The sequence below is a fragment of the Lampris incognitus genome, chromosome 2 (genome assembly GCF_029633865.1).
Source record: "Lampris incognitus isolate fLamInc1 chromosome 2, fLamInc1.hap2, whole genome shotgun sequence".
Taxonomy (NCBI): domain Eukaryota; kingdom Metazoa; phylum Chordata; class Actinopteri; order Lampriformes; family Lampridae; genus Lampris; species Lampris incognitus.
In genome coordinates, this window is record NC_079212.1 from 73,025,593 (window position 1) to 73,041,632 (window position 16,040).

Here is a 16,040-nt window from a genome sequence, read left to right on the forward strand (position 1 = left end):
GGTAAACCAATATGTTTTTTTTACTGTGCCAGCTGTCTGCAGAGAGGTGAGCTGGGCGTGAGCTTTGGTCTTGTGGTGTTAAATTTAACCGCTGGGTTTTTAGTAATTCCTTCATATAAAGTTTCCAAGATTGACTGTAAGGCTATGAACGGTGACTTTCTAGACAGACGACTTTTATTAGTGCCGAAGGTTAAACTGTCACAACAACTGCATGGAAGTCGTGCCTCGGAACACGGGCAGATGACACGGGACAGGACATGGGGTGACAGTAGTATTAATAATAACAATAATAATAATTAATAATAATAATACAGCGGTTGCCGGTTATGAGGGGTCCCCCTAGACCTGACCAGAGATGATTTTGAGCCCCGCATTTCCCTCTCCTAGCTGCTGCTGTTACTGAACTGAACAGTAGCTAGCTAGCTTCTGTTAGCCGGTCAGGTGGTGGTTAATGTAGGTTTTAGTTAGCTAGGCCATGTTAGCGAGTCAGGTGGTGGTTAGTATAGGTTGTAGTTAGCTAGGCTATGTTAGCCAGTCAGCTGGTGGTTAATGTAGGTTTTTGTTAGCTAGGCTATGTTAGCGAGCCAGGTGGTGGTTAATGTAGGTTTTAGTTAGCTGGGCCATGTTAGCCAGTCAGCTGGTGGTTATGTAGGTTTTAGTTAGCTAGGCCATGTTAGCCAGTCAGGTGGTGGTTATGTAGGTTTTAGTTAGCTAGGCCATGTTAGCCAGTCAGGTGGTTAATGTAGGTTTTAGTTAGCTAGGCCATTTTAGCCAGTCAGGTGGTGGTTAATGTAGGTTTAGTTAGCTAGGCCATGTTAACGAGTCAGGTGGTGGTTAATGTAGGTTTTAGTTAGATAGGCCATTTTAGCGAGTTAGGCGGTGGTTATTGTAGGTTTTAGTTAGCTAGGCCATGTTAGCCAGTCAGGCGGTAGTTAATGTAGGTTTTAGTTAGCTAGGCCATGTTAGCCAGTCAGGCGGTGGTTACTGTAGGTTTTAGTTAGCTAGGCCATGTTAGCCAGTCAGGTGGTGGTTAATGTAGGTTTTAGTTAGCTAGGCCATTTTAGCCAGTCAGGTGGTGGTTAATGTAGGTTTAGTTAGCTAGGCCATGTTAACGAGTCAGGCGGTGGTTAATGTAGGTTTTAGTTAGATAGGCCATTTTAGCGAGTTAGGCTGTGGTTATTGTAGGTTTTAGTTAGCTAGGCCATGTTAGCCAGTCAGGCGGTGATTAATGTAGGTTTTAGTTAGCTAGGCCATGTTAGCCAGTCAGGTGGCGGTTACTGTAGGTTTTAGTTAGCTAGGCCATGTTAGCCAGTCAGGCGGTGGTTAATGTAGGTTTTAGTTAGCTAGGCCATGTTAGCCAGTCAGGTGGTTGTTACTGTAGGTTTTAGTTAGCTAGGCCATGTTAGCGAGTCAGGTGGTGCTTAATGTAGGTTTTATTTAGCTAGGCCATGTTAACAAGTCAGGCGGTGGTTAATGTAGGTTTTAGTTAGCTAGACCATGTTAACGAGTCAGGCGGTGGTTAACGTAGGTTTTAGTTAGCTAGGCCATTTTAGCGAGTCAGGTGGTGGTTAATGTAGGTTTAGTTAGCTAGGCCATGTTAACGAGTTAGGCGGTGGTTAATGTAGGTTTTAGTTAGCTAGGCCATTTTAGCCAGTCAGGTGGTGGTTAATGTAGGTTTAGTTAGCTAGGCCATGTTAACGAATCAGGTGGTGGTTAATGTAGGTGTAGTTAGCTAGGCTATGTTAACGAGTCAGGCGGTGGTTAACGTAGGTTTTAGTTAGCTAGGCCATTTTAGCGAGTCAGGTGGTGGTTAATGTAGGTTTAGGTAGCTAGGCCATGTTAACGAGTTAGGCGGTGGTTAATGTAGGTTTTAGTTTGCTAGGCCATTTTAGCCAGTCAGGTGGTGGTTAATGTAGGTTTAGTTAGCTAGGCCATGTTAACGAATCAGGTGGTGGTTAATGTAGGTGTAGTTAGCTAGGCCATGTTAACAAGTCAGGCGGTGGTTAATGTAGGTTTTTTTTAGCTAGGACATGTTAGCGAGTCAGGTGGTGGTTAATGTAGGTTTTCGGGACGATAACCGTCAGTGTTATTACAACAAAGCAAGGCTGTTACGAACATAATGGCTGACCGATACTTTTGCAGTAGGATTAAACGGGTCTATAATACTGCCGGGGGTAGAAAAACACACAAAGTCGACGACATTTTTTTCACCTTTATTGATTAATTGACAACAACTCGTACAAATTTCACATTTGTACAACATGAATGACTTCAGTGCAAACAAACATGCCAGGGGGGTAGGCCAATCAAACAATAAACAATGATAAAAAGGAAAAGAAAAGAAAAACATTTAAGACACGAGCTAAGAAAACAATTCATTTACATGCATATTTTACAGCCAGACATGCCATTACAGTTTTCTGGCCCTTTTATTGGCACTAGAATTAATATATTCTATGTACTGTTCAAAACTTTTATAAAAAACAATAAAAAGCAGTCTTTGTAAACTTGCACTTATGTACGTAGAGTTATCTAGAATAATCAATAGATTTATGATATATGCTCTTTCCTCAAATTTATTGTCATAGGCAAAGAATCTGAAAATAATATACTCATAAGACACAAAGTCGACGACATATACCGGTGTGGCTTGGGTTGTAACATAGTTGAATCTGACTACGGTAGTTTTCTTGTGGATATTCGTTTAATAGTCAGCCAGTCGGTCCATTAAACACTTTAACCATTTCTACCTTTAATTCTATTAAACTAAGACGCAATCTGTGCAAATCTTGCCAAAACACAGATACTGCACAGAGATGAATATTCTGCACATACCACAAGGCGTGTTTGAGGTAAAGTAGGGCATGGTGGCCCGGTGGTTAGCACTGTTGCCCCACAGCAAGAAGGTCCTGGGTTCGAACTCCAGGTCGATCCAGGTCCTTTCTGTGTGGAGTTTGCATGTTCTCCCCATGTCTTGTGGTGGATTTCCTCTGGTTTCCTCCCACCGTTAAAAAGACATGCATGTTGGGGTTAATACTCCTGTCTGTGCCCCTGAGCAAGGCAGTGGAAAGAAGAACTGGAGTTGGTCCCCGGGTGCTGCAGCTGCCCACGGCTCCTATACAATAGGATGGGTTACATGCAGAGAACACATTTCATTGTAACAATACAATAACAAAATAAAGTGGCTTTAAAAGTACCTTTCAGTGTTTTTATATAATAATAATAATAATAATAATAATAATTTTATTAAAATAGCACTTCTTAAAACATACAGATTCAAAGTGCTTCACAAATAAGGTATATACATATAATTATAGGTACGTACTTACAGCTTACTATTGGAGTGTGGCAGTGAAATGACAGGGAATGAAGGACTTTGTGCACACGTGTAGCTTTAGAAACAACCATTTAAAGAATGTCACATGTTTAAGCCCTTATATTTGGTCATTGGTGGACAGAAACAATAATTATTCAACCACCTGGAAAATCCTCTCAAAAAAACAAAACATATTCAACCAGTAGTACAATGTGTAATCTGTGTCTAACCGACACATATTTTATCATCTGCAAGCCACAAATGTCCACATTGAATAACAGGAATGAATTGGCCAGCAGCTGCAGACGTAGATATAAGCACCTATTTTGTAATTATAAATAAATCATGCCAATAGACAAATTACCCCCCCCCCCCCATTGGACCATTAGCGAGCCGGTGTTTTTGAATTTTTTAATGTCGCACGTCTCCCTTCCCCATTGGACGTTGTGCATGTGATGTGCATAACATAACAAGTTAGTAAATGGTGTGTTCTTTCCGGAGTAGCTTTATTGACAGCTGATGATTGTTTATGGCATGAAACAGGCTTGTACTGTCTCATAAAGAAGTTACTTGACTCACTGGATTATTTATATACATATAGATAGATAGATATACATATAGATATAAATATATATATAAAATGTCTTGTTATATGTATGTGAAATTAATGTGTTTCCAGACCATGTTTGACAGCATTGAGGGTGGTGGTCACGGAGTTACATTGATATTTACACATCAGAAAGCCTGGAAAATACATATCAAATGGGTGAAATATACCCCACACCACGCTTTTGGTGCATGAAGAGTATAAATCAGCATGTTTTGTGATGTATCTGACGTCATAAAGTCAAATGGTTAGAGTGTTTAATAGACCGAATGGTTGAATACCAAAAAAATATCCAAAAGAAAACCAACTTTACCGCAGCTTGGACATGTTTCATTTGGCTCTTGTGATGTGTGACAGAATGATGTCATGTACAGATGATATGTGTAGCTGAGGATCCTGTCTGTGTTTGACTTACTTGCTTTGAAAGAAAGGCATGTGAATTCCTCTCTTGCCTGTGCCTCATTATGTAGTGGCGTGCAGGTGGACGTGTGTATGTGTGGATGTAGTGTAGGTGGTCGTGTGCTGTGATGCCCCTGGAGGTGAAATGGCCCTTTCTACAGTGTCCGCATTTGGCCTGGAGGATCTCCAGCTGTCTGGTCATGGGTATGGTGGGCTCCTACTCGCTCTTCTGGACCAGTAAGTTGCTGCCATAGAGCTCTGGATCCTGAGACCATGCAGAATACCATAGATGTCAACCAATAACATACACACATGGGGCGTCCGGGTGGCGTAGCGGTCTATTCTGTTGCTTACCAACACGGGGATCGCCAGTTCCCTGTGTTACCTCCAGCTTGGTCGGGCGTCCCTACAGACACAATTGGCCGTGTCTGTGGGTGGGAAGCTGTATGTGGGTATGTGTCCTGGTCGCTGCACTAGCGTCTCTTTTGGTCGGTCGGGGCCCCTGTTCGGGGAGGAGGGGGAACTGGGGGGAGTAGTGTGATCCTCCCACGCACTACGTCCCCCTGGTGAAACTCCTCACTGTCAGGTGAAAAGAAGCGGTTGGTGACTCCACGTGTATCGGAGGAGGCATGTGGTGGTCTGCAGCCCTCCCTGGATCGGCAGAGGCAGTGGAGCTATGACCGGGATGGCTCGGAAGAGTGGTATAATTGGCCGAGTACAACTGGGGAGAAAAAGAGGGAGGAAATCAAAAAAAAAAAAAAAAGAATAGAAAATAAATGCACATCTAACACAAATAAAGACATACCCATCTCCTTACCTGTGTGGTTATTAATACACAAGTTCTCAGTAGGTTGTAGGTTGTCAGTAGTAGTTTTCAGGTCAGTCCTCTCTCACTTTGACTATTTCGTTAATTTACCTCTACTTCCTCCCGATTCCTCTCTAGGGTACATGAACTACTTGACAATTCATAACCATGAGGTTCTATTGGACCTGATTGACCAGCGCCCGTTAGACACACCCCTTATCACATTATCCAATCATCAGTCCTGCATGGATGACCCACACATCTGGGGTAAGAACAAAAGCTGTTACTTTTTTTTAAAAACTTTTAAGAACAACTATGGCTAGATGAATAGCGGGATCAACTGTTTTTGTGACAGGAGTGCTAAAGCTCAGACAGTTGTGGAGCTTCAACAAGATGCGCTGGTGAGTTGAGCTTATCTGCCATCCAGTGTCTTTAATGGGTAGTGGCCCTGCAGTCACTTTAAACAAGTCGTTATAAACAGCAGTCAGTGTATGATGGTCTATGGGCATAATGTCATGGGCTGATATTGGATAACACTTGCCTGTGTTTGGGCAGGACCCCAGCAGCATCAGACATCTGTTTTACAAGAGAACTACACTCCAGGTTTTTCAGCCGTGGCAAGTGTGTCCCAGTCTGCAGAGGTTAGCAGTATTTCTTTTTTTTTCCAGTTTTTATTAAAAGAACAGTAATTCATTTGCATATATGTGAGAGAGCATGTGTTTCTCCTACATGGCTATGGTAGCAGTAAAACCACTTTGAGCCGATCATCTCAGGGGGAGGAAGGTGTCTACTTAATGTGACCATGTCAAAGCCTCGGTCACATCCTCCATCTGTTGATTCTGTGCATCATGAATGGAAAGATTAGATCCCTAGCCGCTGGTATGCGTGAGCAGGAAAATAAGAATCTCCTTTTCTCAGGGTGGACACTTAAAGTAAAATCAGTTGCTGGTTGGAATCCCCGTGTTACCTCTGGCTTGCTCGAGCATCCCTACAGACACAATTGGCCGTGTCTGCGGGTGGGAAGCTGGATGTGGGTATGTGTCCTGGTCACTGCACTCGCACCTCCTCTGGTCGGTCAGGGGCGCCTGTTCAGGGGGGAGGGGGAACTGGGGGGAATAGCGTGATCCTGCCGCGCGCTAAGTCCCCCTGGTGAGACTTCTCACTGTCAAGTCAAGTTTATTTATATAGCACATTTAAAACAACCACAGTTGAACCAAAGTGCTGCACAAGCTTAAAGTACAATATAAAATAAGTGACACATATGAATATAAAAATATATGTAAAGAAGACATAATAAAATAAAGAAATCAAAATGTAAACAATAAAACATGAGAGTAAAAGTATATTTCCACAATAAAATCACGGTGTTAAGCTCAACTTGAATTGAATGCCAGCGAGAAGAGGTAGGTCTTTAACAAAGATTTAAAAGTCTCTAGGTTCTGAGCAGATCTTATGTGTACTGGCAAGTTGTTTCAGAGATCAGGGGTAGCCACTGCAAAGGCTCTGTGGCCCCTATTCTTAAGCCTGGATCTGGGAACATGTAAGGGCATCTGGTTTATTGACCTGAATGCTCTGACTGGTGTATGATGATGTATTAGCTCAGATACATAAGATGGTGCCAGCCCATTTAAAGACTTAAAAACAAGTAATAAAATCTTAAACTGGATCCTAAAATAGACAGGAAGCCAATGAAGGGAGGCCAGTACAGGCGTTTTGTGATCACGTCGCTTCTTTCCTGTCAGCAGGCGAGCAGCTGCATTTTGTACAAGCTGCAGGCGATGAAGTGACGACTGAGCTACACTAACATACAATGAGTTACAATAATCCAAACGAGAGGTAATAAATGCATGAATTACCCTTTCAAGATCATTTGGAGGGAAGTAGGCCTTTACTTTTCCCATAAGTCGTAATTGAAAAGAACGTGTTTTGACTACTGAGCTTATTTGTTTATCAAAGTTAAAAGAGCTGCCAAACATCACACCAATATTCCTAACAGAAGAGTGGCTGTAGGAAGCTAAAGGGCCAAGAGCACTATCATAACCAACCAGAAGATCAGGTTGTCCATATACAATAATTTAGTTTCAGGAAGTTTAACTCCATCCATGTTTTGACATCCTTTAAACGACTCAGCAAAGCCTGTATAGAATCTCTGCTGTTTGTTTTTATAGGCAAATAGATTTGCAAATCATCAGCAAAACAATGAAAAGACATATGTTTTTTAAAAATGGTCCCCAAGTGCAGCATATACAATGAGAAGAGAATGGGGCCCAAAACGGAGCCTTGAGGGACCCCACAGTTAATTTAGGTTGCAGCTGAAGAGAATTGGTCTATATGGACAGAAAAGCTTCTATTTGACAGATAAGACTTGAACCATTCTAGGGCAGTACCTTTAATGGAGCTCAAGACGTGATAAAAGAATATTATGGTCATCTGTGTCAAAGGCAACAGTCAGGTCCAAAAGCACCAGAACAGCAGAGTTCCCAGAGTCCATAGTTAAAAGAAGATCATTAAAAACTCTTAAAAGGGCTGTTTCAGTGCTGTGACGTGATTTGAAACCAGACTGGAACTTTTCAGAAATGCCATTAATTTCTATTTGCGTTTGTAATTGTACAAAAACTGCTTTCTCTAAGACTTCTGAAAGAAAAGGCAACGTAGAAATTGGCGTAAAATTAGGAAGAACAAAGGGATCAAGATTGCTGCTTTTGATGAAGGGCTGTGCTACAGCATGTTTGAAAGCAGCTGGAACACAGCCTGAGAGAAGAGAGGTGTTTATCAAACTACTACTACTACTACTTTCAGCTGCTCCTGTTAGGGGTCGCTACAGCGGATCATCCGTTTCCATTTCTTCCTGTCTTCTGCGTCTTCCTCTGTCACTCCAGCCACCTGCATGTCCTCCCTCACCATATCCATAAACCTCCTCTTTGGCCTTCCTCTTTTCCTCTTTCCTGGCAGCTCCATATTCAGCAACCTTCTCCCAATATACCCAGCATTTCTCCTTCACACATGTCCAAGCCATCTCAATTTTACCTCTCTTGCTTTGTCTCCAAACCATCCAACTTGAGCGGTCCCTCTAATATAATCATTCCTAATCCTGTCCTTCTTCGTCACTCCCAGTGAAAATCTTATCATCTTCAACTCTGCCACCTCCAGCTCCGCCTCCTGTCTTTTCGTCAGTACCACTGTCTCCAAACCATATAACATAGCTGGTCTCACAACCATCTTGTAAACCTTCCCTTTAACTCTAGCTGGTACCCTTCTGTCGCAAATCACTCCTGACACTCTTCTCCACCCACTCCAACCCTGCCTGCACTCTCTTCTTCACCTCTCTCCTGCACTCCCTGTTACTTTGGACAGTTGACCCCAAATATTTGAACTCATATGCCTTCGTCACCTCCACTCCTTCCATCCTCATCATTCCACTGTCCTCCCTCTCATTCATGCATAGGTATTCCGTCTTGCTCCTATTGACTTTCATTCCTCTTCTCTCCAGTGCATACCTCCACCTCTCCAGGCTCTCCTCAACCTGCACCCTACTCTTGCTACAGATCACAATGTCATCCGCGAACATCATCGTCCATGGAGACTCCTGCCTGATCTTGTCCGTCAACCTGTCCATCACCATTGCAAACAAAAAAGGGCTCAGAGCCGATCCTTGATGTAATCCCACCTCCACCTTGAACCCATCTGTCATTCCAACCGCACACCTCACCATTGTCACACTTCCCTCATACATATCTTGCACCACTCCTACATACTTCTCTGCAACTCCTGACTTCCTCGTACAATACCACACCTCCTCTCTCGGCACCCTGTCGTATGCTTTCTCTAAATCTACAAAGACACAATGCAACTCTTTCTGGCCTTCTCTATACTTCTCAATCAACATTCTCAAAGCAAACATCGCATCTGTGGTGCTCTTTCGTGGCATGAAACCATACTGCTGCTCGCTAATCGTCACCTCTCCTCTTAACCTAGCTTCTATTACTCTTTCCCAAATCTTCATGCTGTGGCTGATCAACTTTATACCTCTGTAGTAGTTGATACAGTTTTTCACATCTCCCTTGTTCTTGAAAATCGGTACCAGTATGCTTCTTCTTCACTCCTCAGGCATCCTCTCACTTTCCCGAGATTGTGTTAAACAATCTAGTTAAAAACCCCTCTGCCATCTCTCCTAAACATCTCCATGCCTCCACAGGTATGTCATCAGGACCAGCTGCCTTTCCACTTCTCATCCTCTTCATACCTTCCCTCACTTCCTCCTTGCTAATCCACAGAACTTCCTGATTCACTATTCCTACATCATCCAACCTTCTCTCTCATTTTCTTCATTCATCAGCCCCTCAAACTACTCCTTCCACCTTCTCAGCACACTCTCCTCGCTTGTCAGCACATTTCCATCTCTATCCTTCGTCACCCTATCCTGCCGCACATCCTTCCCAGCTCGGTCCCTCTGTCTAGCCAATCGGTACAAGTCCTTTTCTCCTCCTTAGTGTCTAGCCTGTCATACAACTCACCATACACCTCTTCCTTCGCCTTTACCACCTCTCTCTTCACTTTACACTGCATCTCCTTGTACTCCTGTCTACTTTCTTCATATTTCTGACTATCCCACTTCTTCTTTGCCAGCCTCTTCCTTTGTATCCTTTGCTGTACTTCCTCATTCCACCACCAAGTCTCCTTGTCTCCCTTCCTCTGTCCTGATGACACACCAAGTACCTTCCTAGCTGTCTCCCTCACTATTTCTGCAGTGGTTGCCCAGCCATCTGGCAACTCTTCACTACCACCCAGTGCCTGTCTTAACTTCTGCCTGAACTCCACACAACAGTCTTCCTTCTTCAACTTCCGTTCTTCAACTTCCACCATTTGATCTTTGGCTGTGTCTTCACTTGCTTCCTTTTCTTGGTCTCCAAAGTCATCCTACAGACCATCATCCAATGCTGCCTAGCTACGTTCTGTCCTGTCACTACCTTGCAGTTTCCAACCCCTTTAAGATCGCACCTTCTACATAAAATATAGTCCACTGTGTGCACTTTCCTCCACTCTTGTACGTCACCCTGTGTTCCTCCCTCTTCTTGAAATGGCATTTCCATCCTTTTCACAAAATCCACCACCATCTATCCTTCCACATTCTTCTCCTTGACTACATACCTGCCCATCACCTCCTCATCACCTCTGTTCTCTTCACCAACATGTCCCTTGAGTCTGCTCCAATCACCACTCTCTCCTCCTTGGGTACCCTCTCCACCATATCATCCAACTCACTCCAGAATTCTTCTTTCTCGTCCATCTCACACCCAAATTGCGCTGATAAAATTCAGCGATACACCTTCAATTTCCAGCTTCATACTCATCACTCTGTTGGACACTCTCTTCACCTCCAGCACGCTCTTGATATACTCTTCCTTTAGAATTACTCCTACCCCATTTCTCCTCCCATTCGCACCATGGTAGAAGAGTTTGAACCCAACTCCGATACTCCTGGCCTAACTCCCCTTCCACCTGGTCTTTTGCACACACAGTTATGCCTACCTTTCCTCTTTCCATCACATCAGCCAGCTCTCTCCCTTTACCAGTCATAGTGCCAACATTCAAAATTCTGACTCTCACCTCCACACGCCTACCCTTCCTCCTCTCTAGCTGCCTCTGGACATGCTTTCTCCCTCTTCTTGTCCTTCGCCCAACAGTAGCATAGTTTCCACCGGCACCCTGCTGGTTAATAGTACCGGTGGCGGTCATTGGTAACCCGGGCCTCGACCGATGCGGTATGGAAATCTTATTTATGATCCGCTTATTTGATTTGGCAAAGATTTTACTCTGGATGCCCTTCCTGACGCAACCTTCCCCATTTGTCCGGGCTTGGGACTGGCACTGAGAATGCACTGGCTTGTGCATTCTCAGTGGCAGGTGTTTATCAAACTGTCAGGTGAAAAGAAGCAGCTGGTGATTCCACATGTATCGGAGAAGGCATGTGGTAGTCTACAGCCCTCCCCGGCTTGGCAGAGGTGGTGGAGCAGCGACTGGGAAGGCTCGGAAGAGTGGGGTTATTGGCCAGGTAAAATTGGGGACAAAAAGGGAGGAAAAAAAGCCACTTTGACCCAACTGGAGGAATGTGTGTACTTAATGTGACCGTGTCAAAGCCTCAGTCACATCCTATGTCTGTGGATTCTGTGCGTCATGAATGGAAAGGCTAGATCCCCAGCCGCTGGTATCGCCTGAGCAGGAAAATAAGACTCTCCTTTTCTCAGGGTGGACACTTATAGTAAAATCAGGAATCAGGAACAATTTATTTGTCATTTCATCTTATGTACTACGTACACAAAAGAAATGAAATTCAGTTTCCCCCAGCTCACGGCAGTGCAATACAAAAGACAAAAACACATATCCAAAAACAACACCACCAAAAACATACAAAGCAGAGAGAACAAAGCAAATAAATAAATAAAAACAAAAGTTAACAACACAGTCCACCCAGTACAACACAGTCCAAAAACTCCACTGTCCAGAGAATGAAACCCAGCCAGGATGACTGTCGGAACTGCCGGTCTACATAGGCTAGCTGTTAGCCTAGCTAACTGCTCGCCCAGCTAATGAAATTTAATGACACTGAAGCTGTCATTAGCTGCTGTGCACAGGGACACTTGGGAGCAGTGTGGGAATTGGATGGTTTACCATTCCTCATCTAGTAGGTGTCATTAATGTCATTACAAAAAGACCACAGACTGCCTCTCTTGGTTCATAATGATCATGGTGTCATGTGTTCTTCAGGGGACGGTGTTTACCAGAGAGGCATGGACTTCATCCTGGACAAGCTGAACAGAGGAGAGTGGGTTCATATTTTTCCAGAGGGTACGCTGCCCTTCTCTCTGCTTCATCTTCACTGATAACGTCATGTGTCTCCCATCTTCATCTCTTCTACCAGGACTGCAGTAGTGTCTGTTGATTAACATGGCTAACACACGTGATCTGTCTCTACTGTCACATGTCATTCAACAGGCAAAGTCAATTTAACTGAGGAGTTCATACGGCTGAAGTGGGGTGAGTTACTATAGTTATTTTAACAAATAATATATTCTGAAGTGTTTTTGACACCAAATGAAATACATTTTGTTGAAAGACTGGTTTAAACATTTTTACATAGTTTTTGTACCCATGTTGATGGTTAAGTTGAGGTTTGGGCTAGAATTAAGTATAGTAGCTTATTAAATTCAAAGGTAGCTCATGCTTAGTTACTCTGTGTAGTACAATCTACTACTACTACTTTCGGCTGCTCCCGTTAGAGGTCACCACAGCAGATCATCCGTTTCCATTTCTTCCTGTCCTCTGCATCTTCCTCTGTCACACCAGCCACCTGCATGTCCTCCCTTACCACATCCATAAACCTCCTCTTTGGCGTTCCTCTTGCCCTCTTCCCTGGCAGCTCCATATTCAGCATCCTTCTCCCAATATACCCAGCATCTCTCCTCCACACATGTACAAACCATTTCAATCTTGCCTCTCTTGTTTTGTCTCCAAACCGTACAACCTGAGCTGTCCCTCTAATATACCCGCTCCTAATCCTTGTCCTTCTTCATCACTCCCAATGAAAATCTTATCATCTTCAACTATACCGCCTCCATCTCCACCTCCTGTTTTTTCATCAGTGCCACTGTCTCCAAACCATATAACATAGCTGGTCTCACTACCATCTTGTAAACCTTCCCTTTAACTCTTGCTGGTACCCTTCTGTCACAAATCCCTCCTGACTCTCTTCTCCACCCACTCCACCCTGCCTGCACTCTCTTCTTCACCTTTCTTCTGCACTCCCTGTTACTTTGGACAGTTGACCCGAAGTATGTAAACTCATACACCTTCGTCACCTCTACTTCCATCCTCATCATTCCACTGTCCTCCCTCTCATTCAAGCATAGAAATTCCGTCTTGCTCCTACTGACTTTCATTCCTCTTCTCTCCAGTATATACCCCCACCCAGGGTCCGAAATTAACAACACTCGCCACCCTCCAAAGGCGAGTAGATTTTCTGATTGGCAAGTAAATCTCAGAAGCCTACCCGCCACATGGCGAGTAACAAAAAAAGTGAAATCCAACCACTTAATCCCCCCCATCTCTCTCGCTCTTTCTCCCTCTCTCCTTAGCAACAGGAATAACCTAGCAACAATAATTACAGAAATTAACCAACCAAAGCGCATTAGAACATTAACATAGCAACAGCAATAACAGAAATTAACCAATCAAAGTGCATTAGAATGTTGCTAGATGCTACTGGCGGGTAACATTACGCACACACTCGAGAGGAACAATGACAGCAGCACCCGTCACACTCGGTACTAGCCTACTCTATTCTTTTAACTAACGTTAGCGAGCAACACCAGTTACATGGCGATATTTAGAAGGCGCAAAACCACCATGAAAAAGACAACCATGCCCCGAAGAGGAGGAAGAAGCCACCATCACCACCAAACCGAAAAAAAGAAAGTTTAGTGAAAAGTGGAGGTATGACGATAAAGGAGCTGCGAGAGGCTGGCTGGAGTATAATGCACAGACCGTGATAATGAGTTGCTCCGTCTGTCGCCAGTATGCCAAAAACCGTAGCAATTCATTTGTCATCGGTAACAAGATAATGAAGGCAGAAAACACCAAGGAATATGAGACCTCCAGATGTCACATTACCTGTATGAGTGCCTCTCGGGCTCAATTGGAGCCTGTCCTCACAACATCCTCCGTAAAGGCGTTCATAGCCATGTTTGAGCAGACCAGCATGAAAATCTCTCCGACTTCGAATGGATGTGCGAGTAAGTGAATTTAGTTGTCTTCTCAAAATATCCTTATACAGCGTAAACAAAGTGTTGGCTGTAGCTAACGTTAGCCAGCTAGCACTAGTATGTAACACCTAGTTTGCTAGCTTCAACACCATGAAACAGGTTAAAACTGATTGGTGTGTCCGCAGTGGTGTAGCGGTCAAAGCATCGGCTTTGTGTTGATGCAGTTGCCCACTGGGGACTGGGGTTCGCGCCCCGGTCTCGTCAGATCCAACTATGGCCGGACTCGAGGAAGCAGCAATAATTGGCAACGCTGTCTTCGGGAGGGGGGCGGAGTCAGCTTGTGTCCGTCACATGAATGCGTCTCTGGGTGTGTCAGAAAAAGCAGTGGTTCGGCCTGGATTCACCTTGTCACGAAAATGGGGAGGCGGTCTCCTTCGAGACTGCTGGCCGGAGAGATGCAGTTGGCGAACGCATGCAGTACGAGGATGGATGTCTGAACTAAAATAGAGATCGATTGGCCACTAAATTGGGAGGGAAAAAGGGGAAAAATCAGAAATAAAAATGATAAAAAAAAAAAAAAACCTCAACTCAGTCACACTCTCGGATCTCCTGATGGTGCAGCTGTCATCTCCCGAGATCAGGGAGTATGACCCAACCAGTCCTGTTGATCTGTGGCACCAAGAGTCTGTCAGGAGCAGGAGGCCAGACTTCATGGACGGTGCAAAGAAAGTGGCTGCTGTAGAGTGAAAAGTAGTCTGGGACTAGGGATGGGCATGTGGAGCACTCGAGTAGTTACAATAATACTGCAAATAAAACATGAAATCATACTTGTAACATTTTATCATTAACCATTGACTGATTTTACATAAATATATTTTTGCTTCAAATCGGCACATTTTTAAAACCTCTTATTCAACACAATACCTTATTCTCTCATTGATATGTACTGAAAACGTTTGTATGGCACAAAAAAGGCTACTAATTATTTTTGCCGGTAAAAAATATGCTTGGCCGGTAGATTTTTTCATCTACCAGTCCCCTTGGCCGGTAAGCCAAAAAGTTAATTTCGGACCCTGCCTCCACCTCTCCAGGCTCTCCTCAACCTCCATCCTACTGTCACTACAGATCACAATGTCTGTGTGTAATACAATCTCTGCAGTATATAATCTACTATATACCTCTGCACTCTGGGAAACAATGTTGTTCTTGGATGTGTGTTAGTATGCATTGTGAAAGTGTAAAATGTCAGTATTCTGACTAGCAAAATTTATTTACGGTAACTGTGTACTATGTAATGAATTCTCTGTGCTCTTGTATTGTTATAATGCTGTGTTGTCTTTTATAAATTGGAAACATGAAACGCAAATGAATTCCAGAGAATTTTTTGCAAAGTATAATACAATCTAATTTAATCTGATCTACTGCTATGTATTTTCCTATATTTCAGGCGTTGGCCGTCTTATAGCAGAGTGCTCCCTAAACCCCATCATTCTACCCCTATGGCATGTGGGTGAGTACATAACAGAGACACACTCAACATCCATTTCAATACTCACCCAAATTGTGTCAGAATAATTTACACATACAAAGAATCAGTCTCTGTGGTTACTCACATAAAATGTACAGGACAACATGGTAAATTCATTATAGTCGTCCCATGTTTCAGTATTTGCTCTGGGTTTTTATTTCTTTTATTATTTTTGTAGTTTCTGCTTTGTCAGTGAATAGTAGAAGAGTAACAGAGATTTACACTGATCAGCCAAAACATTAAAACCACTGACAGGTAAGTGAATAATATGATCTCGTCGCAATGGCATCTGTCAAGGGGTGGGATATATCAGGCAGCAAGTGAACAGTCAGTTCTTGTAGTTGATGTGTTGGAAGAAGGAGAAATGGACAAGCGTAAGGACCTGAGCGATTCTGATGAGGGCCAAATTGTGATGGCTAGACGACTGGGTCAGAGCATCTCCATAACGGCATGTCTTGTGTGGTGTTCCCGGTATATAGTGGTCAGTACCTACCAAAAGTGGTCCAAGGAAGGACAACCACAGAACCAGCGACAGGGTCATGGGCACCCAAGATTCACTGATGCTTGTGGGGATTGAAGGCTAGCCTGTCTGGTCCGATCCCACAGAAGAGCTACTGTAGCTCAGA

At 43.7% G+C, this 16,040-nt stretch overlaps 1 protein-coding gene across 1 annotated transcript in view; it reads left to right on the forward strand.

Annotated features, from left to right (window-relative positions):
- Nucleotides 1-231: 231 nt before the first annotated feature.
- The window catches only part of tafazzin (tafazzin, phospholipid-lysophospholipid transacylase), a 51,308-nt gene continuing 35,499 nt past the window's right edge, over nucleotides 232-16,040 (forward strand). The window contains exons 1-8 of the mRNA XM_056274439.1: nucleotides 232-262; nucleotides 4,394-4,559; nucleotides 5,266-5,394; nucleotides 5,483-5,528; nucleotides 5,683-5,768; nucleotides 11,893-11,973; nucleotides 12,121-12,162; nucleotides 15,334-15,396. Coding sequence (XP_056130414.1) covers nucleotides 4,451-4,559; nucleotides 5,266-5,394; nucleotides 5,483-5,528; nucleotides 5,683-5,768; nucleotides 11,893-11,973; nucleotides 12,121-12,162; nucleotides 15,334-15,396 — 556 coding nt within the window. The 5' untranslated portion in view covers nucleotides 232-262; nucleotides 4,394-4,450. The remainder of the gene's footprint in view (nucleotides 263-4,393; nucleotides 4,560-5,265; nucleotides 5,395-5,482; nucleotides 5,529-5,682; nucleotides 5,769-11,892; nucleotides 11,974-12,120; nucleotides 12,163-15,333; nucleotides 15,397-16,040) is intronic.